The 23,437-nt window shown below is 35.7% G+C and overlaps 4 protein-coding genes across 5 annotated transcripts; 3 read left to right on the plus strand and 1 right to left on the minus strand.

Moving 5' to 3' along the window:
- Window positions 1-3,012: 3,012 nt before the first annotated feature.
- On the plus strand, window positions 3,013-5,414 carry LOC113726729 (F-box protein At1g10780). Of its 2 annotated transcripts, none has more exons than XM_027250591.2 (4): window positions 3,013-3,283; window positions 3,793-4,559; window positions 4,653-4,933; window positions 5,034-5,414. In XM_027250591.2, the coding sequence occupies exons 2-4, from the start codon at window positions 3,818-3,820 to the stop codon at window positions 5,268-5,270; spliced, it is 1,260 nt and encodes a 419-aa protein (XP_027106392.1). In that variant the 5' UTR covers window positions 3,013-3,283; window positions 3,793-3,817; the 3' UTR covers window positions 5,271-5,414. The 2 variants fall into 2 exon arrangements, with proteins under 2 accessions (XP_027106392.1, XP_027106393.1); XM_027250592.2 differs by having other exon boundaries at window positions 3,814-4,559.
- A 1,368-nt stretch (window positions 5,415-6,782) lies between these two features.
- LOC113726730 (transmembrane emp24 domain-containing protein p24delta3-like) lies at window positions 6,783-9,538 on the minus strand. The gene is made up of 4 exons (XM_027250595.2): window positions 9,181-9,538; window positions 7,786-7,998; window positions 7,228-7,304; window positions 6,783-7,112 (listed from the first exon to the last, which is right to left on the minus strand). Exons 1-4 carry the CDS (start codon window positions 9,394-9,396, stop codon window positions 6,968-6,970), a joined length of 651 nt encoding a protein of 216 aa, XP_027106396.1. The 5' UTR covers window positions 9,397-9,538; the 3' UTR covers window positions 6,783-6,967.
- A 2,201-nt stretch (window positions 9,539-11,739) lies between these two features.
- On the plus strand, window positions 11,740-12,644 carry LOC113726731 (uncharacterized). Its single transcript, XM_027250596.2, has 2 exons — window positions 11,740-11,874; window positions 11,955-12,644. Exon 2 carries the CDS (start codon window positions 12,021-12,023, stop codon window positions 12,468-12,470), a length of 450 nt encoding a protein of 149 aa, XP_027106397.1. The 5' UTR covers window positions 11,740-11,874; window positions 11,955-12,020; the 3' UTR covers window positions 12,471-12,644.
- Window positions 12,645-14,871: 2,227 nt separating this feature from the next.
- On the plus strand, window positions 14,872-20,769 carry LOC113726732 (ankyrin repeat domain-containing protein 2B). Its single transcript, XM_027250597.2, has 9 exons — window positions 14,872-15,059; window positions 15,349-15,433; window positions 16,863-17,017; window positions 17,998-18,210; window positions 18,351-18,499; window positions 18,871-19,036; window positions 19,255-19,347; window positions 20,252-20,391; window positions 20,477-20,769. Exons 1-9 carry the CDS (start codon window positions 15,051-15,053, stop codon window positions 20,574-20,576), a joined length of 1,110 nt encoding a protein of 369 aa, XP_027106398.1. The 5' UTR covers window positions 14,872-15,050; the 3' UTR covers window positions 20,577-20,769.
- Window positions 20,770-23,437: the final 2,668 nt, after the last annotated feature.

Raw genomic sequence — 23,437 nt, forward strand, 5'->3', positions numbered from 1 at the left:
TTAACAATTTTTATAGTCATACTAGAGAATATAATCTAGTAGTTTTCCTAGTCATTATCCACAAGAATTTTCAACATTTCAGTCAATTTAGACCTGTCATCTTTGGACAATGATGAAAATAAATATTCAACACCTTAAGTACTTTGGCCATCTTGATATATGTTGGAATATGACTGTATATCTATTTTTTCCTTTATTTGTTAATCCAATTTTTGATGGGAATCCTGAGTATAAAGCACTTGCATGTTTATTTAATAAAACTAAAAAAAATTTAATAAATCAAAAATATTAAAATTATATAAAAAATAAAAATGAATTAAAGGAAAAAAAAATATGTAGAAAATAGATTTGGGTATTGGGCGGGATCAATCTAAACCCATCCCAAAGTGATCCCGCCCAAATTAGTCCCAAAACACATATGGGTAAGGTTGGACCCAAACCCATATAACTCGGTTCCATCACAAACCCAAGCAAATCCCGCCCATCCCGCCCATTCTGCCACCTCTAGCTGTAACTGATATTAATTGGCACTCTTCGTGATTAGTATAAGGGTATTTTAAGAAATTATTAATCTAAATTTATGTTTCCAACCAAATTAATTACACTTTCTTAATCTGTGTGAAAAAAAAAATCAAGACTAACAAAACGGGACGGAGAGAGTATATATTAACATTTACTAATACAATGATTAGTTACAAAAAGGGCAACAGCCCTCTTATCTTTCCTAGCTGCTTTTATCAACCAGCTTGGGAAATCATTTGCCCAATCTATATATCATTAACTAGCTTTGTTGCAAAATATGCTAGCATATGACTTGCTACATTAGACGTTATAGGTACAAAAGATACTGTACAATACTCAAAGCCTTGTGTTAGATCCTCAACGTCCTCTACAATGGTTGCTAGAATACCATCCTGCACATTGTTGCTTCTAATTTGGTCCGTGGCTGTTTTGCAGTCTGATAGGATTGCAATTTTCCTCCAGCCTGCTTCTCTTGCCATTTGGAGAGCCAATCTAATGGTTAAAGTTTCTTCCATTAGAGCTTCACCCGTAAATGTCTTGTTAGAAGAATTAGATCGTATTCGAAAATTTTTATCAAAATAAAAAATGCACGCCGCTCGAGGGTATAAATTAGATATACAACATAAATTGTAAAGCGTTTGCATTTTTTTTTTAAAGAAAACAATTTCAACATTAAGCATAACCTTATCTTTGGATTTTTTATTTGTGTTAGCATTCCAATAGGGAATTTACTAGCATAAGCCAACAAAAAAAAAGGGAAAATATAAGGCAGGGTGGCTTGATAAAACTGCAAATTGAAGTCTGAAATTTAATCATTAAACTTTTGATTTGCTGAATTTATATAGTCAATTCTATTTGATTAACCAGCTAAATTACACATGAAATATTTTATTTCATGTGTATTTTATAGTTGAATAGTAATATTAGATTTTAAGTTTATATGATATTAATTTCTTGAATATTACTTTTTGACACTAATGAACTACTTGCAAATATGGAAAATATGTTTTTTGTGTGTTGTGCGTATATGAAAGAATGGTGTTTTGAGTGTGAAATATTTTGTATGTTTGACTGAGAAATTATGATCTGTATGGATTAGGTTTTTTTTTTTTTTTTTTTTTTTTGTAGCCTGTTTGAATTAGGTATTTTTGAAATGTATTTTGGAATTGGAACATTTTTTAAAAATTTGTTGAAATTTCCTACAACAACCATCCACCAACCTATCCCCTCCTCCTTTCTCTACTGACACCGTCCCCCTCCTTCCCTCCCTCTCTCCCTTCCATTTTTATCGAACTTTCCCTTAATCTTCACGCTTAGGGTGCCTTTGGGATTGAGGATTCGAACAGAAAAGAAAGGGAAAGAAGAGAAAGCTTGATTTTCATTTGTTTGTGAGTTTTAAGTAAGAGAGAAAATAAAGGAAATGGGAGGATGAATAGTGGATAAAACTTTTCCTCCCAAATTTGAGAGAAAGTTGGAGAAAGCTTGTAAAAAAATTTTAAAATACCTCTTTTATCCTTAAAAATGTCTTGAACAAATATTTAATGACTTTCATATCCAAAATCATACCGCTAATTTTCAAAATTCCCAAACAACATAACAATCCTTTCTCTTCTATTCTCTTCTCTCATAACTTAAGTTTTCCCTTCTTCTCTTTTCTATCATAAACTCCCAAACTTAGCCTTAAGCTTTCTATACCATAAGAATAAGTCTAATCATCAAAGAAGACGTGCTTACAACGAAGGCTAATATGTACATGTTTCATCCAAATACTAGTAATAGTTTATAACGTGGTAGTTGTCCTAATCCAATTTGAATTTCCAAGTCTATCGTACTTGATAAAATACATCTAATTGAACCAATTTGATTAATTTTAGCTTTTTTTTTTATGAAGCAGCATATAATAGCTAAAGTAAAGAATCCTCATTACAGAACTTTATAATCATAATAGCAGACTCTTCATCCCAAAAAACTTATATTTGGATAGCTCAATTATGTCAAATAATATTTGACTTGTATCGTGAGAACATTTTTCAATATATTTTTTTTATAATTTCAATCACATTTTTATGTCACGTATATCATATCACAAAAAATACTTCAGTATTTTATTGTTTCAAATAATACTCTATCCAAACAATATTGAAATGTATTAGAGCCTATATATTGAAAAAAGCAAAAAAATGTAGATTGCTGGAAGTCAGTAGTTTTCCCTGGTAACACAGAGAGATAAAAATAAAAATAAGTTTGCTGTTGATATGTGAGTTTCATTTCAACTGAACTACCATACCATTTCGACTTTTGATTTGGTTAAGAGTCTAAAATGTCACTACTAGAAGTTTAGGAAGAGGCCAAGACCAAGACCAGACTCGAGTAAACTACAATGCCAAAAACGGTCACAAAATTCAAAAAAATTCAAAAACGAGGCGGGCCTTCGAGAAATTGCATGCTATGAGATTCAAATCAGATACTAGGGATTCAGAGGAGAGAGACGAGAGAGAGAGAGAGAGAGTCTGGCGTCAAAATGTGCAGAGCCAAAAATATTTCCCCCACAGCAAAACGCACCCTCACCTCACCACCTCACGCACAAACTTTTGAAATTTGAACAGCTTCAGCTATACCACCAGCCCCTCCTCCTTATAAACCCGCGCCTACTCTTTCCTCGTCTTCTCTTCTTCTACTGCTCTCTCTCTTTCTCTCTCCCATAAGCTCTAGCCCACAAACAGTAAAGCTCTGATTTGGGCTTTTTCTTCACGTCCTGATTGTAAGCTCCTCCAACTCTTGTTTCTTTACATTCAATTCAATTGCGATTCCTCGGTGCATTTTACGTAGGACATTATTGCATCTTATTTCCCATTTTACGCTCGGAAGAATTTTTTTTTTTCGCTTGATTTACGCAGGTTCTTTTAAGATCTTATTTCCCATTTTGGCTTCTGTTGTTGATGAATCTTCAGATATTGAGCTTTTAGCTTGAGGCAATAAGCTCAAATGTTTATCGGTTTTGGTTTAACAAATCTGGTCATAATGAAGTCCTAATATAGAATCTTCTTGTAGCATTTGAAACTTAATAGACGGTTCTTTAAAATTTGTTTTTAACTGCTTTATTTGCTTAAGATTGATTTTGTTGATTGGAGTTTTGAATTATATTCATTTGTGCTTGAAACCCAGTAAAAATCTATTGAATTTGCTCAAGATAATCATTCTTCTGAGGAATTCTTCCTCACCCCCTTGCTCAAGTTTGGATTTTTATAGCTAAATCTAATTAAACATTAGCTGTTTGATTGTTGTACCCAGATATATGGACTCTTTGCCTGATGCTGTTGTTCAATTTATCTTGTCCCATATCAATAATGCCAAAGATGTGGCATCTTGCGCTTGTGTGTCCCAGCGATGGAAGGATTCAATTCCCCATTTTCGGAGTCTTTACTTCCCTCGCAACATTTTTGATAACCTCAAATGTGGGCTGACCCCGGATTTGGTTGTGTCGCGGATGGTTTCATCCATTGATCGGTTAGAAGACCTTGTTGTCTACTGCCCTTTTACCAGTCTTGGCCTTGCTTCTTGGCTACTGCACCAAGGGCCATTCCTTCGGAACCTGGAGCTGCGTATGGACAACATCATTGATCATCAGTCTTGTGTTGATATCCCTTCCAAGTTGGACTGCATTAGGGCTGCGTCAAATTTGGAGTCCTTGAAGCTCTGGGGAGTCTTAATGATTCATTCTCCTAAGTGGGACACATTTCATAGGCTAAAAAATCTTGAAATAGTAGGTGCTAGGATGGAAGATCCCGCACTATCTGCTGCCCTACGAGCTTGTCCCTCTTTAACCAATCTCTCTCTCCTTGGTTGTGAGGGATTGGGGTCCGTATCAATTGAATTGGCTTTTCTGCAGCAATGCAAGCTTGACTTCTATGGCTTGGGTAATTGCTCGATTTCTATCACTTCTCCTAGGCTCGAACTACTTGAAGTTCAGGGCTGTAGCTGGATTAGAGTCAGAGAAACACAATGCTTGAGAGATCTCACCATTGCAAATAATTCAGGTATTTGTCATGTGATTTTAAGCCAACTCTTTGCCCAAAAAATTTCTTTATGGAGTTTGTTATGTTCACCAATCATGGCTTGTTTCGTGCCAGGTCGAGTATACATAGTGGATTTTGGAAAACTTGTGGCCCTGGAGTCATTGTCTATGAGAGGAGTGCAGTGGTGCTGGAATGCTATAAGTACAATGCTGCAATTGGCCAGTGAGGTGAAGCACCTCTATATGAAGGTAGAATTTACGGGTGATTTTGATGCCCTATTGCCCTTTCCGGAGGTTGATTTGGTTGACTTCTTCAATAGCCACCCCAAGCTGCTAACCTTTGACATACATGGTGCCATGTTTGCTGCTCTTTGCCAGAAGAACAGCCTAAAAAATGTGAGCATGAACTAAGAACTCTCTCTTGGTTGGTGATTGATGTTTAATTAGGCACATAGTCACTGTTCGGGGGTCATGTTGTTTTTCCTTTTCTTGGCAGGTGGACTCAAGGTTTGTGATTCCTTGCCTGGAGAAGCTTGTAATCACAATCAGATCTCCCTTAAATGCTGAGCAGAAAATGAGTACCCTGGAATCCTTGTTGCGGTATGCAAGGAACTTAAGAAAGATGACCATAAAGATTCTTCAGATGAAGAGCAGCCACAGCAGTGCAGATGATTTCTTTGAGGATATTTGTAAATTCAGATACATCAACCGGAGAATTGTTTCAATTGAATAATCATCACTTTGACAGGAAAAAAATTTCCCTCAATTTTCTAATTTCATGTTGTAATTTGCATTGACAGATGCATTGTCAACCCTGACTTCCGTCGCTATTCTTTCGTAGTGTCAATCCAAATTTTTTTAACTCTTCTTTGAATTCTACTTGGAGTGATGTTCCTTTTTTGGGTCATTCAGTGATGCATTTTGAATCGTAATGGACATGCAGGCACACCTTATCTTGAACTGAATAGAAAATTCAATTGCAACAATTCTTTTTGACTTGCAACCCCTCTGAGCATAGCAGTACCTCAAGTTTTGGATATTTTGCCAATTAACAGGAGTATCTCCTGGGATATTTTGGAGCAAAACATGAACGCATTATGTTATCCAATTGGCTTTGTTTAGATTGTGAATTATTTATCAAATTATATCTGTTTATATCATCATTACAATTTTCAACGCATCTTTTTATCTTCTCAATTACCTTTTTATCTCACATACATCACATCACAAAAAGTGCTACAGTACAAATATCTCAAATAATTCACGATCCAAACAAACCCGTCCCCCCCGGCCCCCTGAGGGGGAGTGCGCTTGAAGAACGACCGGAGGGAGTTGTGATTTCTATGATTGTAGCAGCTTCTGGAAAACACAGACAAGGTGTCTCCTCAATTGGGAGGTCATCAGGTACTAGAACCGAGCAATGGCTTATTAGTTAGCTCCCACGCTCTAAAGAATACATGTTTTAAAAAATAAAATATTAAATTTATTCAATTTATTCAATATTATAAATTAAATAAAGAGATAAATACATTTAAAAAAATTTAAATTATACATCATCTAATACAATAAATACTTATTCAATTATGTATTCAAACAATATATTTAAAAATATTTAAGCATTTAATAAGTGCTTTTTTTATCAAAAACTTTATTAATGAATTACTTCAATAAGTTACTGCAATCTGAATCCTTTTTTTTTTTTTTTTTTTTTTGATGATCTGCAACCTGAATGCTAAAACTAGTAAGTGCAATATATGCCTAAAAGATGAGACAAGAACTTGAAACAGTTCATGTAAAGAACCTTAACTATTTCTGCAGTTTACTGCCAAAGTAATGGATGAGGTAGATTACTGCAGTTTGGACTGCATTTTTGTACCCAAAAATTCTTACGATGAATATATTTTCTCAACACTTTTTTGCCTAACATGCATCAAATTGCTACAGTCAATTGAAGGCGTGAATTACTAATAGTAGTATGCTTGAAGTATTTGTTCAGCACTACTCATAAAGCAGACTTTAAAAGATTCATTCAATAAATCTCACTATCATCACGGAAGCAGGTCTGCGACCAAAAATAAAACAAAGAGTAGCTGAATAAGCAACCAATTCATAGACAGTAAAATAAACCCATACCGCTGAAGCACTAATAAGCAAGAAGACGAGTAGGAAAAGCTCATCATGAGAAAACAAATAGCAGCTCATCAGCGAGCCAAAAACATTTGGGGGGGCAACGGACGAAGAAATATACTATCCGAACATGGCATGTTAAATTAAATTTCTCGTATCTCTAACAGTAATAGTTGGGTGATCAGTATTATACCAAAAATTTCATTCTACATAACTTGGATAAAGAACAAAGGCAATCGAAAAGGGGGAAAAAGAACATTAAGCTCAATTTGCTAACAAGGACTAAAATCAGATTAACGAAGCCTAAATTAGTTTTTTCTTCTGGAAAAATCTCTTCAAATACATTATCTGTGCCACTGAAACTGAAATGCAGACGCCCAAGGACATGATACTGAACCAGGCCACCCTGGCATTTGTTGTTTCACTAACTGATCGCATCTCTGCTTCTCTGAAAAGAAAAAGAAATTAGTGATCAATAACCAATGAAAGAAAACAGAAAAGAAAAGATACGATTATTAAGCACAATAACTAATGGACCATTTACAACTCAATACACACTTTACCTGGACTTGAGATATATTAAATTTTCGTGAATGGCCTCCACTGCTCCTTCAAGCTTTCTTAGCTCAAGCTCAACACCCTAATATGGCCAAAGAAAAAAAGCAGTTAGCGAGAACACTACCATAACTCTTACTAAAATCAGAACATGCTTTCCACATTGCTACCTAGGGTAATCATTCAAACCACAGATAAAAGTAGGCCTCTATTTTTTCCCAAACAAAGCAGCAATATCAAGGTGGTGGTCTAACAGGTTTGAATTTTCCCAAAAAAAAAAAAAAGAAGATAATCAAAATGCATTTTACCAAAAATAAATGAAATTTGAATTTGAAGTACATGATATTTTTCATAACCAGAGTTATAACTACTAGACCGTTGAACGGATTCTTTTGACTAAAGAAGGGAAGTTGGACAAGTCAATCGCCAGACTTTATAGATAGATGATGATACATCCGTGCAGAAGAAACAACAATTGATGAATGGCTTGCATGCTAAAAAACAGTAGTAACTGAAGTTTGGGGAAATGCATGACAGCAAAGCATACATAAACTTCAACTTCGCACCTCAATTTTCTCTTTCCTGGCAACAGACTCCCAGTCCTTTGCTGCAATTCCAGTCTTCCAATCGATATTGATGCTTACATCCCCTTTTACTGAATTATGTTCAACTAGCCAAAAACATGCAAGATAGTTGCCAGCTTCGGTAGTTGTAAATGCAAACTGACCATGTGTTACATTCTCTAAGTGATGAACGGTATTCCCATAAGGTGATGTTACCTGCATGAACATATCGAGTTTTTCACCGGACTATTAAGCAAGGAAGGAACACCACTAAAGATGGGCTCTACCAGATAAAGAAAAAATATGCATGAAAGAAAGAAAAGCGTCTCAGAACATTGTGGTTCCACCACATGATGCATCAATTGACACCTTCCTTCTTCTTGCATAAATTTCAAAGGTCAATAGCAAGAATCAAGATTATAAAAAGGTAGCAGATCCATGCCTTTGCCTCACACAGGCTGATCAACATATTGTTTCAGATTAGGCATATTAGTAATAAACACTACTAAGCAGGAAGAATCCCAACCAACCACTTTGTCAGCTGCCAAGAGAAACATATCCTAACTGCTCTACCCATACCATACAATATCCTTTCTATAACACAAAAGCCCTAAACTTCAAAAAATCTTTTCAAATAATATAGTGCAAGGAGGCATTTCTGCTTGTTTTGGAAATCAGTTCATATTACAATGCTTCTTGATATCAATTATTAAGTATTGACAATCTACCCACTGTACTAATTTTTGAAAAATACCAAGTATACAACTTCATTAAATTTTTGTTCTCAGAAGGGTGGCTACTACGTTAGAATTATTAATATTGATGAAGTTTAAGAGAAGATCTAGCACTATGGCAAAGTAACTCTTATCAGTAACTAGTCTAAAATTTGTCCTAAACATCACAGCCTTTTCCCCTCCGGAAAGAAGGCTTTGGACATCAATCCTCTACACACATCATATTGACAGGAGCCTTGTGCCATGAATATGCCCTTCAGTTGCACATTCACCCAATCACAATACGTACCAGAAATCTTCTCCCACTCTCTCTCTTCGTCAGTTCATTATTCGTAGTCCTGCTCCTAAAGCTATGAGCCCACAATAACTCCAAACACATCTATAGACTTTAAATTCATGTAATTCCATTTCCTAACTTTTCTCCAACCCTGATATTACCTTGTCATATAGAAAAAATAAAAATGAACATAGAACAATCTCTACATAGTGGGAAAATATTGCAACTTTCTTGGCCATCTTAAATATCTGGTATAAACAGAGTCTAATTTCTCTAATAAACAGCTAATAAAAATAAAATGTACAAAATAAAAGTTGTAATATTAATTTAAAGAAATGGTAAAATTGATTAAACCATAGGATATGAAATATATATATATATATATACCTTGGTGGAAATAGTTGGAGTGGGATGGGAATGATCATCGGAAATTACGACATAATCGGCTAAAACGACGACGTTGTTGTGGATTTCCTCCGATACGCACTTGGTACCAGACGCCGGTAAGCTCAACCATACGGCTCCGACCTTCTCCGATAAGCATAACAGCGATAACAGCGCCGAGAGCACTAATCCCCTGTGGACGTTAGCTCTTCTCCCCATTACTCACTCCTTGTCAGAATTCGTGTTGTGGAGATATATCAATCGGATCTTCAGAACTGGATCTTGTCCCCTCTGATTGGCATTCGGGGCGGGGGGTATTTTCGTTTTTTTCCTGTTACTGTTTCTTCGGGAATAATATTTGGAAATTTTTTAATTTAGTTTTAGGTAGAAAAGATGTTAATTGGGCCAATATGGTACGAACGCTGAAGAATTAGTGTCGAATGGCCATGGGCCTGTCCTCTTTAATCAACTATCAATTGAGGCCCAAACTGAGCCTTAAAGATTTTCCTATTTCAGTTTCTTTGGCAGCCTTAATTTATTTTATTTTATTTTTCTGACAAAAACAACTGTCAAGGAAACAAATTAATATAGAATTAGGTCTTTAGACAAACATCTTTCCTTTTGCTTGTTCAAAATTTTGACTACTTATTTTTAAGTTCGTTTAAAAGGCCATATCTTCGTGATAAAGCAGCTAAGATTTATAGGAACAACTTTGAATATATTGTTAATGCGATTAATATATATTGATTAGGAATTTTAAATTAATGTCATAAATCGGGGAGATGGACGTTTCTGCTAAAACACAATCAAGTTCGGAGTTCGGACCAACCTTAAAAGGTTAGTATCATAAGTTAAAATATGCAATATCAAGTCTTTTCCACTTTGCCCATCTCCCACATCGGTTCGGTGAGGGTTGAGTGCTGAGAGTTTAAGTCCCTTGATCCCTCTCGGAAGTCAGCAATTACCTTTTGAATTGAATTGAGGAAATATGTTTAATTTATTCCTCTTAACTATTGTTGGAAAGAAACAAGAGTCATGAGAGCGCTAAAAACTAGCGATGCGTCCGTCGAGTGTTTCCCCTTTCCCCATCTCCCACATCGGTGGTCTAGTGAGGGTTGAGTGATGAGAGTTTAAGTCCATTGGTCACTCTCGAAAGTTAGCAATTGCCTTTTGAGTTTGATTGAGGAAATAGATTTAATTTATTCCTCCTAACTATTGTTGGAAAACAAAAGGTCTTTTCCACTTTGCTATCTTCTTTATTTATTTTAAAAATATATAATGTAAATCAAATACTATTGTTTGAATTGTAATTTTTTACAAAAAATTCTTTACGTTTCGTGCGAACGTATTTTTAAATTATATATATATATATCAACTTATTACAATATATTCATGATTTTTACCTTTTCTGCGGTTTCATCACTCCCAGGTTTCAACGGTCATTATGGAACACTCTTGCCAGCTAATGCCTAATTTTGTTGGCTGCCAGAGATGTGTGGGCTATGAGTCATAAATGCGCAGGGTCAACGTCATCTTATTCCAATTGAACTAATGCTGGTGCTAGATTTCTAACTTGTTGGTTATTTCAATTTTGACAAATGATGCTCCTACTGGCCCACCCTACCAGCAGTAATCTAGATTCCCCAACTATGAAAGGGATAATCTTACCCAAATCCCATAGAAAAAGGAAAAATGTAGCTACATGGGAAAAGATGCAGAAAAGGATAAGCCAACCAATTTGCACGTATTTTCATCTTCAGAATCAGTCCTAATGAACCTATCTCCTTGTAACACTTGCAATTTTTCCTTCTGTTAAAAGGCATACACTTCTTTGGGTTTTTTTATTTCTTTACTTTCCTCAACGATAGTAGAATGGTGGGCATATTGTAATTTACAGTAAATCTTGTTGTAAACGGTGCATTACATAGGTAGAAAAGAATTAACTAAGCTATATCCAATTCAATCATGCACTTAAAAATTAGAAAAAAAAAATTGTAGTTTTGGTATCTAAACTTTGATACATGAGTGATTTAAGGCCCTAAACTTTGCATAAAAGTAAATCTAGTACTCAATCTTTCAACTTTTGAGCATATTTAGTACTCTTGATCTATTTTTTCCAAATTGTAACTGGAAAGAATCACGTGATAATCACAGTTTAGACAATTATTGTATAAAAAATGCCAAAAAATAGTCCTCGGACTTGGTGCTATAATAAAATTTAGTCCTCAGACTTGGTGTTTAGTGTCAAAAGGATATTTTATCTTAATTTTTTGGCATTCTTTATAAAATAGTTGCCGAATATGTGACTATCACATGACTATTTTCAATAGAAATCTGGAAAAAAATTGTTAAGGATACTAAATGTGCTCAAAAGTTGAAAGAATGGGTACCAAATTTGCTTTTGTTTAAAGTTTAGGGACTAAAAACGCCCATGTATCAAAATTTGAATACCAAAACTGCTTTTTTCTCTAAAAATTTCACTTATTTGTGTCCTCAGAAGAAAGGAAAAATAATCTGTAATTGCAAGTATGATGTACTGTCTGCAGCATTGCAATAAACGTTCAAATTGTCAAAAAGGACAATCTTACAATAGGAGCAGAAATGAGACAAGAACCCAAAATAATGGAATGTGATAGCCTACCGTTGGAAAGTGATCTTTCTGTTCAATTTTCTCCACACAGACAAAGTCATGTGGCTGTAAGTATAGTGGTAGTATTGGATGCGGCCCTTAATATGTATGATTCTCTTTCCACTCACTGCTCACCTTTTCTCCTCAGGTAAAACCAAGCCAGCCATCAACAGCGCCATCACCGGTTGATCATCTCCGCCCCTGATTCAAGGAAATGGAAGCTCTGATTTATCAGTTCACAATTCTCTCCGATGAGGCTCTTCAAGACAAGAACTTTGATCCATCTACAATAGAAGATCTCATGAGGCTCTTCGAACTGGAGTCCTACAAGGCCTGGGCAGCCATGGAGCTTGAACAGGAAAAAGAAGTGCAAGAAGCTGAGAGTTGCGTGGAAGAAGCTGAGGAATATCTTGACTCTGTCATGGAGAGTGCCATGGAGGAATTTCGTCGGTTCGAGGAGGAAATGAACAGGGCTTGCCAGGCTGAATATGATAGCTTAGTCAATGTGGCTGAAAGTGCAAGGACGATGGGAAGGTCTTTGGAAAAAGCAGCTACAAATGCTTCCAAGAAGTATATTGAAGCTGCAATGAACTCAGCTACTGCATCAATGAAATCAGCGATGAAAGCCCTTTCTTCTAAGTATAAAAAGGTTCATCCATCTTAGGTCAATTATCATTTACTCTGCTCCCTGTTAATTGTTGGTGGCTTTTGGACTTTCCAGCGACAAAACACTAGTACCTGGCTAGATCCCTTTCAATGGATCTAAGAATTTGTTTGATTGTGCTCCTGACATTGGTAATAATCTTACTGATATCATGATTTACAGTCTGTTTTGTCATCATCTGATAAAAGATGCTCCAGTAGAAGGATATTAGCTCCTTTAAATTTGAATATCTCTGGGGATTTTCGTCCCTTGAATCTACTTGGCTGTTAGAATTAGTGAACCTGTAAACTGTTTATTACCCAGTGGGAAAGAAAGCAAGTGGTAGAGAAAACCTTTATTGCTTAAATGTGTGATCTTATGTTTTCACTCGGTGACAGAAGTTTGTCATGGCTAATGAAGAAAGTCTTCACCTCAAAGCTCCTGAAGTGCTTGTTGAGGCTCAAATTTAGAATTTGGGTCACAATTCCCAAGTCCTTTTATGCCTAGAAAGTTTTCAATCTCTCTGATTTTATTTGTTTCACAATAATGTAAGAGGATCTAAACGTATAATTTATCCCAAGATAATCACTCTGAATAACGAAAGCTCTAAATCGTCTGTTTCAAGCAATAATCACTTGTCGCAGACCCAAGTTCAGCATGGTTTCGATGATCCTATATTTGATTCCAGTTGGTGCTCAATCTTCCCGTGAAATTTGCATTTGGCATGGTTGCCATCTTTGTCTATGTTTTTTCTCAGAAGAATTACCGAGGAGCAACATCTTTTGCTCTCTACCCTCCTCCTTTTACTTGGGTGTCTCCACTGAAGAGAATTAACCATGCACCCTAAAAGCCTCCTTCTAGTTGGCAGCTAAGACCGATTCCGAAGCAGTGAATGTTGGACTTCCACAGTCTTCCTAATCTGCATGGAAAATTATGAGTATCTCGTTTGATTCTGGTTCACAATTGAACCTTGCAAGAAATATATATCCAGACATAGAAGCTCATTCAATGCATGTTTCTTGATAAAAAGCAATGATCATTTCATTGAGCTTTAAGGAAATCTGCACAAATGACAAAGTGATTACATGCATCAGATACTGCAATACATTAAGATGATGGCAATTAGGATTAGTCTTGTATATGGATTCAAATTTATGCAAAAGCATCATAATGGTTGATGCTTGCTTTCTGAGAACGACTTGGGATTATGGTCAGATTGCAGATACTATATAGTCTTTTTTTTTTTCGAAACGATAGATGATGAGTGCAGATACTATATAGTCACTTGCACAAATGATGAGTGCATCCACCATAAGTTCTTTTAAGTGGTTAACACCAGAGCAGGACCCAGCACTGAAATTGCTTTCGTAACTGGCCAAGTACAGCAAGAATTTTTCACATCCCAACAAGAAGTGATCTGTATTTAGGAAAAAAAAAAAGAAGAAGTGATCAGTATGTAATTCGCTTGACAACAAGAAAAGGAGATGAGTTAGTGGCAGTGTTTTCCATACATATATCTGTGACTCAATATGGATGTTTGGATATCAAATTTCGATAGCAAATTTCTCCAAATAATATTTCGCTTGCATCATAAACACATTTTTTAATTTATTTTTTTATTTCACATACATCACATTACAGAAAGAGTGCTACAGTAATTATTCCAAATAATAATATTTCAAACAATACTCTATCAAAATAAAAAATTTTAAAATATTATTTTACTTGTATCATAAATATATTTTTAATTATTTTTTTTATTTAATATACATCATATCACGAAAAATGTTACAATAATTATTTCAAACAGGTTGTTTTGCTAAATTAGGCAAGGGTCTTCCTTTAGACAATGGTCTTCAGAAAAAGAAAAAGAAGGGCCGATTTGGTGCACAGAATCCAAAAACGATTTACAAAGCAGGGCAATCGTCAGGAGCAATTTTTCTTCATCTTCATTATTAGAAAGCTGTAGTTGATTATCGATCCGTTAATATTTTGTGAAATAGTTTGAGGCAATTTTTATCTTCTGCAAATAATTCGCAACAAAATTTTCATGCAACTCTTTAAAAGTGATGAAATTCGTACCACTGTTAACGTGATAAATACCATAAAGAAAGAAGGAAAATAATAAATTCCAGGAAATGGTTTTGCTCTATCTGGATTTGGATGTCCTCTGCACCCCAACTTCACTTGGGAACTAATAGGCCTATCAAGAAGGCCCAAAAGAGCCAAAATTGGGTCGGGTAAAAGTTGCGCACTCTCAAACTTAAAATGCTATCCAACGGCCCAACAAGATCGTCCCAAAAATCAGAAATTGTTACTAAACGAGAAATCACGGCCATTCATTTCTCGGGAGGGATGAGGATTGAGATGGCCCACTAAAACTCTCAAAGTCCTTTGTTGTGTAGCAACCCGGGCAGCCTCGTGTACACATTTTATCACAATTCACTCAAACCAAAAACCCTTTTGTTTCGTTCACTCCCAAATCACTCTTCAATCACACACTTCCTCTCTCTTTCTCCGTCTCGCTTATATATCATCCTCTTCCAGTCTTCCTTCACAGCAAGCAAGGAACTTCCACATCTCTCTCCAATCTCTCAAGCCATGTCTGAGGTGCTTTTCTTTTCAAAATTTTTCAGTAATTTTGCAATAATTCGCTTAATTTCTCCTTGTTAATCGCAGAGCAGATAATTGCATATAATTCAATCGAGTAGTCGTAGGAAGCTAGTAAATCAGTTGCTCGAGTTTTATGGTTTTTTTTTTCCGGTGTTTTCGTTCCGAGTTTTGTCTATATTATTATTTATTTTTTTTTGTCGATGACTATAGATTAAATTAAGTAGTCAATAATTAATATATTGATTACTTTACATTTTTTGAAAATTTTTTTACCTGAATTTTGCAGGAGGTTAAAGATGCTCCAGCTTCCCCAGAGGTTGTAGATGCTCCAGCACCGTCGAAGGCTAAGGATGCTCCTTCACCAGCAGCTGGTACTCGCTCGTTCTATCCGTATTTTTATTCCTGAAGTCACATATACGTGTCCTTCGTGTGTGTGTTATTTATGTTCATAATTGATTCATATCGGAGCCGGTAGATAAATTTTATAAGGTTGTGAAGGTTATAGTCAACTCGTTTGCAACTTCCGGCAGTTGCCATTAGGGGAAGAATTGTTAGATTTCCGCTATTTGCTTTTTACTTTTTTGTCAATTGCCATTCAGCTTAATTTGTCGAAAATGTGCGCCATTTGGCAGTCATTTTCAAGGTTTGGATGCAAGATTGTGTGCTCTTTCAGGTTGTGAGTTGATTTAGATCAAATAGTTATACTTGTCAAATTTGTCCCTAGCTGCAATATGCCTTACAACGAGACTTCCAGATGTAGTGAAATTGTTGTCCATTGGTCAACTACTGGTTTATTTTCCCATTGAGAAATGGACGGTGTCCAGTAGTATTATGATTGACTGGGTATGATGACCATCGAAGGCCAAGTTTGGTGGTATCACCAGATGATGTCAGCATGATCATCTGAAGCATATCATTCAGTTTTGGGAAAGCTTTGGTTACTTAGAAAGTAAGAACTGCTGGAAGACCTTGATCTGCTTTGCAACATGTCGATGGTTCTTCTTAGAAACCTAAAAGCTTTAGTAACATGTTGGTGATGGGAAGTGAGTCAACACTGAACAGCAATCTGAGATGAGAATTCTGAAATTCAGCTGCTTATTGTTTGTTTCTAGGAACTTTGAGGGGATCTAGATAGTAATACATTTGTGCACACATATTTCCTAGTCATATCCATCTATGAGATCTGGGACCTACAAAACAACAGTGGAAAAGAGTACAAAGAGTTCTCGTAGTGCGTTAGGGCCACCATAATTTTGTAACATTTCAATGTAAAGCAATGGTGACAATAGCAGGCAATAAGGTTTTTCTTTTTTATCTTTAAAAATGAAAAGAAAAACGCGTTCATAAGGTGTAACTCTTTTCAAAATAATTCTACACATGAGAACAGACTGAGGTTTCATCTTCTAGTGGCATGTAACTTTCTTTGTGTTACAGTTGTCTGTTCCTTAATTGGCATTCCATCACCGTTCTAAATGTGAAAAGTGTGATGGATGCATGGAAGGATGAGACAAGATGTAGCATTCCAAGCTAATTATAAGTTTGATATCTCTCTCTCTCTCTCTCTCTCTCGCAAGAGGGGAGAGGAGGTGGTGGGCCAAGCAGTTTGCTACATGTGGCTTGCTGCTGTTTGCTTTTGAAAGTGATTTAACATTTTATCCAACCAGTTTTCTAAGCTATATGACCATTTGAGGGTTTATCTTGCACTTTCTGCTAAATTCTGATATCTTCAATCTCTAAATTTAAATCATCTCTGAAGAAAATTATGTATTCTCTTCCCCCCCCCCCCCCCAAAAAAATCAGAAGAAAAGGCTGGTGCCATGGAGAATAAACGTAGTTCTGAATCAACCTCTGTGGAGACACAATCAGAACAGAGGAGGGCTACAACCACAACCTCTGCAGCTGGAGTGCCGCTACAAAATCCTTTCGATTTCTCTGCAATGACGGGCCTACTAAATGTAATTCTTTTCGGCATGTCTTTTTGAGTTGAATAGTAATTGTATCATTACATGTTGAGTGCACCATAGCTTGACACTCTTCTTGTCAGTTGCTAAACAAACTTATTTTTTAATAATTCATGGAAAATGACAATGAAATTGACATCCACATTAAGGTCAATGTGTGGCTGGAATCTGAAACCTGGAACTTTCACTATGGGAAACATATATTGAGGATGGATCTGGTTGCTTTTTAACATAGAATTTTATTCTGGGTACCCAGTTAAAACATTTTTTAAGTGTACTGACTTGGATATCTTCCAAATATGTTTTAAATATTCTTGTGTAACATTTGATTTATGTCCTTATGGCTCATGGTGACATATCCATGGTGCTGTTTTGACTCTCAAGTACTAAGTTATGGATGTTTCTGATGATGCTTGTAAGAAAAAAATTCTAAACATGTTTACCCATGCCTTTCTCTCTGATGGTTGGCTTTGTCTCTGTTGTCCAGTCCTGAATTTTTGTTTTTCCTACTACGTTACATGTCCTGGTAGCTATTCTCTTGTAAATCCAATCTATACAGAAGAAATTGCTGACTACTTAGTTTTCAGTTGAAAATGAACATAGGGCTCAAGTCATACCCTGTGTCTTCATTTTAATTTATGAGGCTGTTGTCTCTCTATGAAGTGTTCAATCATGATGTGAGTTTGGCTTCTTATTCTCTCTGTCTATCTATCCTTCCATGGTTGATAGATTTTCAGGCTTCTCTTTTCATCAAGTTGTAGTATTTCATTTTGTAGCACTATACAGATTTGTCTGTGGATACAAAACTCGTTTAGCTTTTTCCCTGGAATGAACATTCTGTGACTTGTCAATAAGGTTCACAACCTACCTATCTAGTTTTCCTCATACGTTATATTACTGCATCAGCAATTATAAATGGTAAATGTAGTTATTTAATATTGCTTTCTGAAACCCCGGTAATGTGACAACTATAGGACCCGAGCATCAAAGAATTAGCCGAACAGATTGCAAAGGACCCTTCTTTTAATCAAATGGCAGAGCAGCTTCAGAAGACCTTTCAGGGTACTTCAGTGGATGAGGGTATCCCTCAGTTTGATACACAGCAATACTACACTACAATGCAGCAGGTTATGCAAAATCCACAATTTATGACAATGGCTGAGCGGCTTGGCAATGCTTTAATGCAGGTGTGTGCCAATTTACTTTATGTTGGTGCTTCATGAATATATGTTTATAGGAAGAACAGCAATAAAATAGAGTATGCTCTACAATGGACCTGATTCTGACATTTCATTTACTATTGCTGTTTTATGGAATATGAATTCAGGATCCATCTATGTCCAGCATGCTTGAGAATTTGACCAATCCAGTTCACAAAGACCAGCTTGAAGAACGAATGTCACGCATCAAGGAGGATCCTTCTTTGAAGCCTATTTTGGATGAGATAGAGACAGGAGGTCCAGCTGCAATGATGAGGTCTTATACTTGGTCTTTATGACTTTTGCCATCATCCGTGGAATCTTATATTCAATAAATATCGTGTAATAACTTTATGTAATGCCAAGACTAGAAATGTTGTTGATTTGGCTCTTTTTACCCTTTTTTTGAAAGCCTGTTCATCTGACTAAGAGATCCATATACGAAATAGTGTGTAAACCTTTCTTGAACGCTTGTTGCTATATTAACAACAACAGGGCTTAAGGGCATAAGGACTATTTCTGAGCAGTAATGTCTGAAAACTACAGTTTGGCATTTTGCTTTCCATTTACTGGCTTGGAGCTCTTTTGCATCGTGGGGTCACTGCATTTCTTGGCATTTAAAGTACTGAATTTGTTCCTGTTGTACAGGTATTGGAATGATAAGGAGGTTCTACAGAAGTTGGGTGAAGCAATGGGTTTTGCTGTTGCTGGAGAACCAGGTTCCTCTGCCGACAATGCAGAGCCAGATGAAGCAGAGGAAGCAAATGAAGATGAATCTATTGTTCATCATACTGCTAGTATTGGTGATGTAGACGTAAGACAGTTTATTTTTATTTTCTTAGTGAAGAAACTACTGGATATTTTAGGAACTCGTCAATTTTTGTCTCTATCTTTGTGACTAGATCTCTCAATGCTCATTTTGATCTTAATCTTTGAGGTGCAGAAGCTCGTAATTCTACTATTTTTAACATGTTTTTATTTGATATAAGTAATTTATAAAACTATAATTAGTTTTCTTTATGAAATTTCTAGCGTTTGAAGAACGCACTTGCTGCGGGTGCTGATAAAGATGAAGAAGATTCAGAAGGAAGAACAGCATTGCATTTTGCTTGTGGTTATGGAGAGGTAAAAGTTTTAAAAAGATCCAAGTGGTAATTCTGTAACTTCTCTATTCTTGCATGTCACCAGCATACTCTGCTGACTGGATGTGTTTGTTTGAGCTTTAGATAACTCTTGTGAGCAGAATATTTAGCTGAATCTGTAGTCTAGATATAAGAACTAATTCTATGTACTGTATGGTGTATGGATGCTTGCTCATAAATCACTATTGGTTGTAGCCTAGTCTATGGGTGTACTTGTTTTGAAAATATACAATCTTGTAACGGAAGTTTATAGGAACTTATTGTATTGAAGGTCATGGTGGGAAGAAGGGGAAATGGATATTAACTGGGTATCTTTGGAATTTGGAATCACATAATGATCACACCAAAAGCACACCTCTTGCTTTACATGGTTAGATGCTATGTAATGTGTATTCAGTTTCGTCCTGAAGATTTTGTCTCTTCTTGGTGAGCTCCATGGTCATTTATCATTTTGTTTCAGGTACCCATTGTGGTGTGATTGTCTCGTTGTCCTAGTTTGCCTTTAGTTGTGCTGAATAACTAAAGTTTATGACTTACTATTCTGATTTATTTCTGTGAAGTAGATATGCGGTTGTTATAGTCAAAATGATTTGTTTATGTCGGTTTTTTTGACATTCTTCAAGATTGTATTGCTTCCCTGTTTTGGCTACAAAATGTAAAAGCCAAAATCTCTCTCACAAATGGATTTTCTTCCTTTCATGAACTCTTCAAATTTCTTTTAGTTCAAGAGTTTGTTTATTAATATTATGTTTTTAACGATTTCATCATCTTTATGTTTCTTAGGGCATCCTTCTGATATAATTCTTTACCTTCTTAACGTGTCTCTTGATGCAAGTCCTGTTAGACTCATGAAGAAACTTTAAATTTTTTTTTGTTTAACTGTGCAGGCGAAGTGTGCACAAGTTCTTCTCGAGGCTGGTGCAAAGGTGGATGCTTTGGATAAGAATAAGAACACTGCTCTTCATTATGCAGCAGGTTATGGCAGGAAAGAGTGTGTTCAACTCCTGCTGGAGCATGGAGCTGCTGTGTAAGCATAGTCCATCTAGTTTACAATCTGCTGCTGCTTTTAATTTCTGTCAAGCTAGCTTAATCCCAATTCTTTCATTTCACAGCACTCTCCAAAACTTGGATGGAAAGACTCCCATTGATGTTGCTAAACTGAATAACCAGCATGAGGTACTTAAGCTGCTCGAGAAGGATGCTTTTCTATAAACTTGGAATATAGAAGTGAGGTACTTGAGCTTTTCCGTCTATCAGGGTGTGATTGTGTTAGCCCTATGTATTTTGAGAGGCTGTCGTCCCGACTTCCTGTAATTTTTCCATTTGCTTCTGTATGATCATTATTTTTACTGTTTCCTCCACATATTACGCACATAATTGATAGTATCTGGGGTACTTAATATCTTGTCCGCTTCCTTTTATGTGGTCGGCAAATAGCACCTGTGTGATATCTGGAAAAATGCTGAAAATAGGCTGCTCCTGTGCAGTGTATTGTGAATTTTAGGCATGTGGTCATCAAAGGCTTTGCTTGTACTACTATTTTTCTCCTGCATCCAAATGGGGAAGGCTAGAAAATGCAATAATATCACGTATCAAAGCTTAATTTAACTTCGATTTCTGCATTGGCAAGACGCGGAATTTCTGCTTTGCCTCTTTGCCCTGCACAAGGTGCATTTCTACAGTCCTAAAACAATGCCCAAAAAGAAAGGCAAATGATAAAATGATAAAAGTGTGGAGGAGGATGCATTTCTGCAATCTGAACGATACGCGAAAGGAAAGGCATATGTGATACAATAGCACGAGTATGAATGGGGATTTGAATGTTCCCAATCCTTGAAATGAACTTTCAACTACATTCTAAATAAAATATCCACTTGCTACTATTTATGATTTACTTTTCCACCGAAAGCCAATGGCGTAAAAGTGGGTCATATATTATGTTTTGTAACAGATGACTATTTATTGCAATTTTCTCATAAAAAACGATTATGATTAAAAAGAGCTAATTATATGCCCTGCATCATAGTGAGAGCTCGGCATGTGCATAGCCCATAAATTCAATTCATTTTTGACAGAGCATCTAGGGGCTAGGGCTCCCCATTTTTTTTTTTAAGGAATTAAATGGGTGATTTGGGCACTTTGAACGGGTTGAAATTGGTAATAGATATAAGTGAATCAACCTATTTATATCCATTTTATTAGATGGGTATAAATTGATAAGTTAAAAAATGAGTTGGATAACTCAATTATTCATTTATAACTCATTTATTTTACTTTTTTTGTAAACTGATTTAAACTCATTTTTGCAAACTGAATTATCAATTTATACCACTCCTTGCGCCTATCATTCGTTTTAAATATTTGCTTATAATGCTCAATAATCTTAATTACCAATTTTTTTCCATCCATGCCCTATGTCACAAAATTACATATTATTTAATAATTGAACAATAAGAATATAAAAATTTGAACTAAGTAATATGAAAGTTAACATAAAACCTTAATCCAAAAACATTGAACTTCTAGCATTTTTTTCCATGTGTAAATTTAAAATTTTATTTTGGAAAGGTAGGAAAGAAGGTTAAAACTTGTGATAAATTGGTAATGTTGAAAAATGAGCAAGTTAACAAACTATGAGAAAATAAAATGATAAGATAAATCCAATAAATAATAATAATAATGAAACAAAAGTAATTAATATCATACCAAAATGAAGAATTTGAAAAAAAAAAAAAGTAGGATATCTATCTGTGTCAAAAATGCATCAAATATTTGTTAATGTTGAAAAATAAAACAATTAACTGTATACAAGGTTTCAACAATGTTAATGCCTAAAAGTCTCCGACAATGAGTTTAATAATCAAACGTAGGCCTCAAATTTCTTTTAAATAGGTAGGGAAAGAGAGAAGGTTTTGGGAGAACAATTTTAAATGAGTTAATTAGATATGGTGGGTTATTCAATCCATTTATATCCATATACAAAAACTTAAAATATTAATATTCAACTATTCACGGGCTGGTATGGATAAATTTAATTAAATGGATTTGTTTGTCATATATAATTATAGCTATTCCCTTTTTAAAGTGGAAGATTTTGAGCCAAAAATTTCTTATTTATAATCATTTCTTTCTTACCATCAAACCCAAACCCTTCCCCATTATACCTATAGCTTAAGTGTCAATGTGACCATTTTTCTTAATAAATCAAACTATTTTTTTTTGTAGAAAAATAAAATTACATCATGTAACTACAATAAAAAAATCAATATTAATAGATTACAACTCGATAAAAACTAATATGAAAGGAAATTGTTGGGTTTTGAGAGAGCCAAATTCGAGGAGAATTTAACCATGAGTTAGAATGGGAATCACAACCATGGGTTTGACGCCACATCCAACCCAAAACCTTAAGGCATTGGATATATGGATCATTCCCACTTATATGTTTCTCCTTCTACTCTTTCCGATGTGGGACATTGATTCACACTTGATATCCAAACAATCTCCCCATCAATTATGAATCTCTTTCACATCGAACCTCTCTCCCTAGCCCATCCACTCCATCAAACCCATTTCAATCTGGAGTGTACGATTCTTGCTCAAGAGCTCACATGCCCTTGCCTCATTGCAAGTCTGCATGATTTTTTTCCCCCGCTCTTATCCAAGTCACGCCTTACCACTCCCACTGATTTTTTACCCTGGAGTCACTGCCCAGCCGAACCATCGATTCTGATACCACTTGTTGGGTTTTGAGAGAGCCAAACTCGGGAAGAATTTAATCATGAGATAGAATGGGAACCACAACTATGGGTTTGACACCACATCCAACCTAAAACCTTAAAGCATTGGATCTATGGATCATTCCCACTTATATGTTTCTCATTCTACTCATCTCTTTTCGACGTGGGACATTGATTCACACTTGATATCCCAACAATCCAGTTTGTTAGGGAGAAATACCTCGAGAGAGTCCACTAAAGAGCCCAATATGTAAGTTAGGAACCCAACTCTGATCCAAAAGGTTAAACTGTTAGGTTTTGGATTCTTACTTACATATTAACCGCTCTATCTCC

Source organism: Coffea arabica, chromosome 2c (genome assembly GCF_036785885.1).
Source record: "Coffea arabica cultivar ET-39 chromosome 2c, Coffea Arabica ET-39 HiFi, whole genome shotgun sequence".
Classification (NCBI taxonomy): domain Eukaryota; kingdom Viridiplantae; phylum Streptophyta; class Magnoliopsida; order Gentianales; family Rubiaceae; genus Coffea; species Coffea arabica.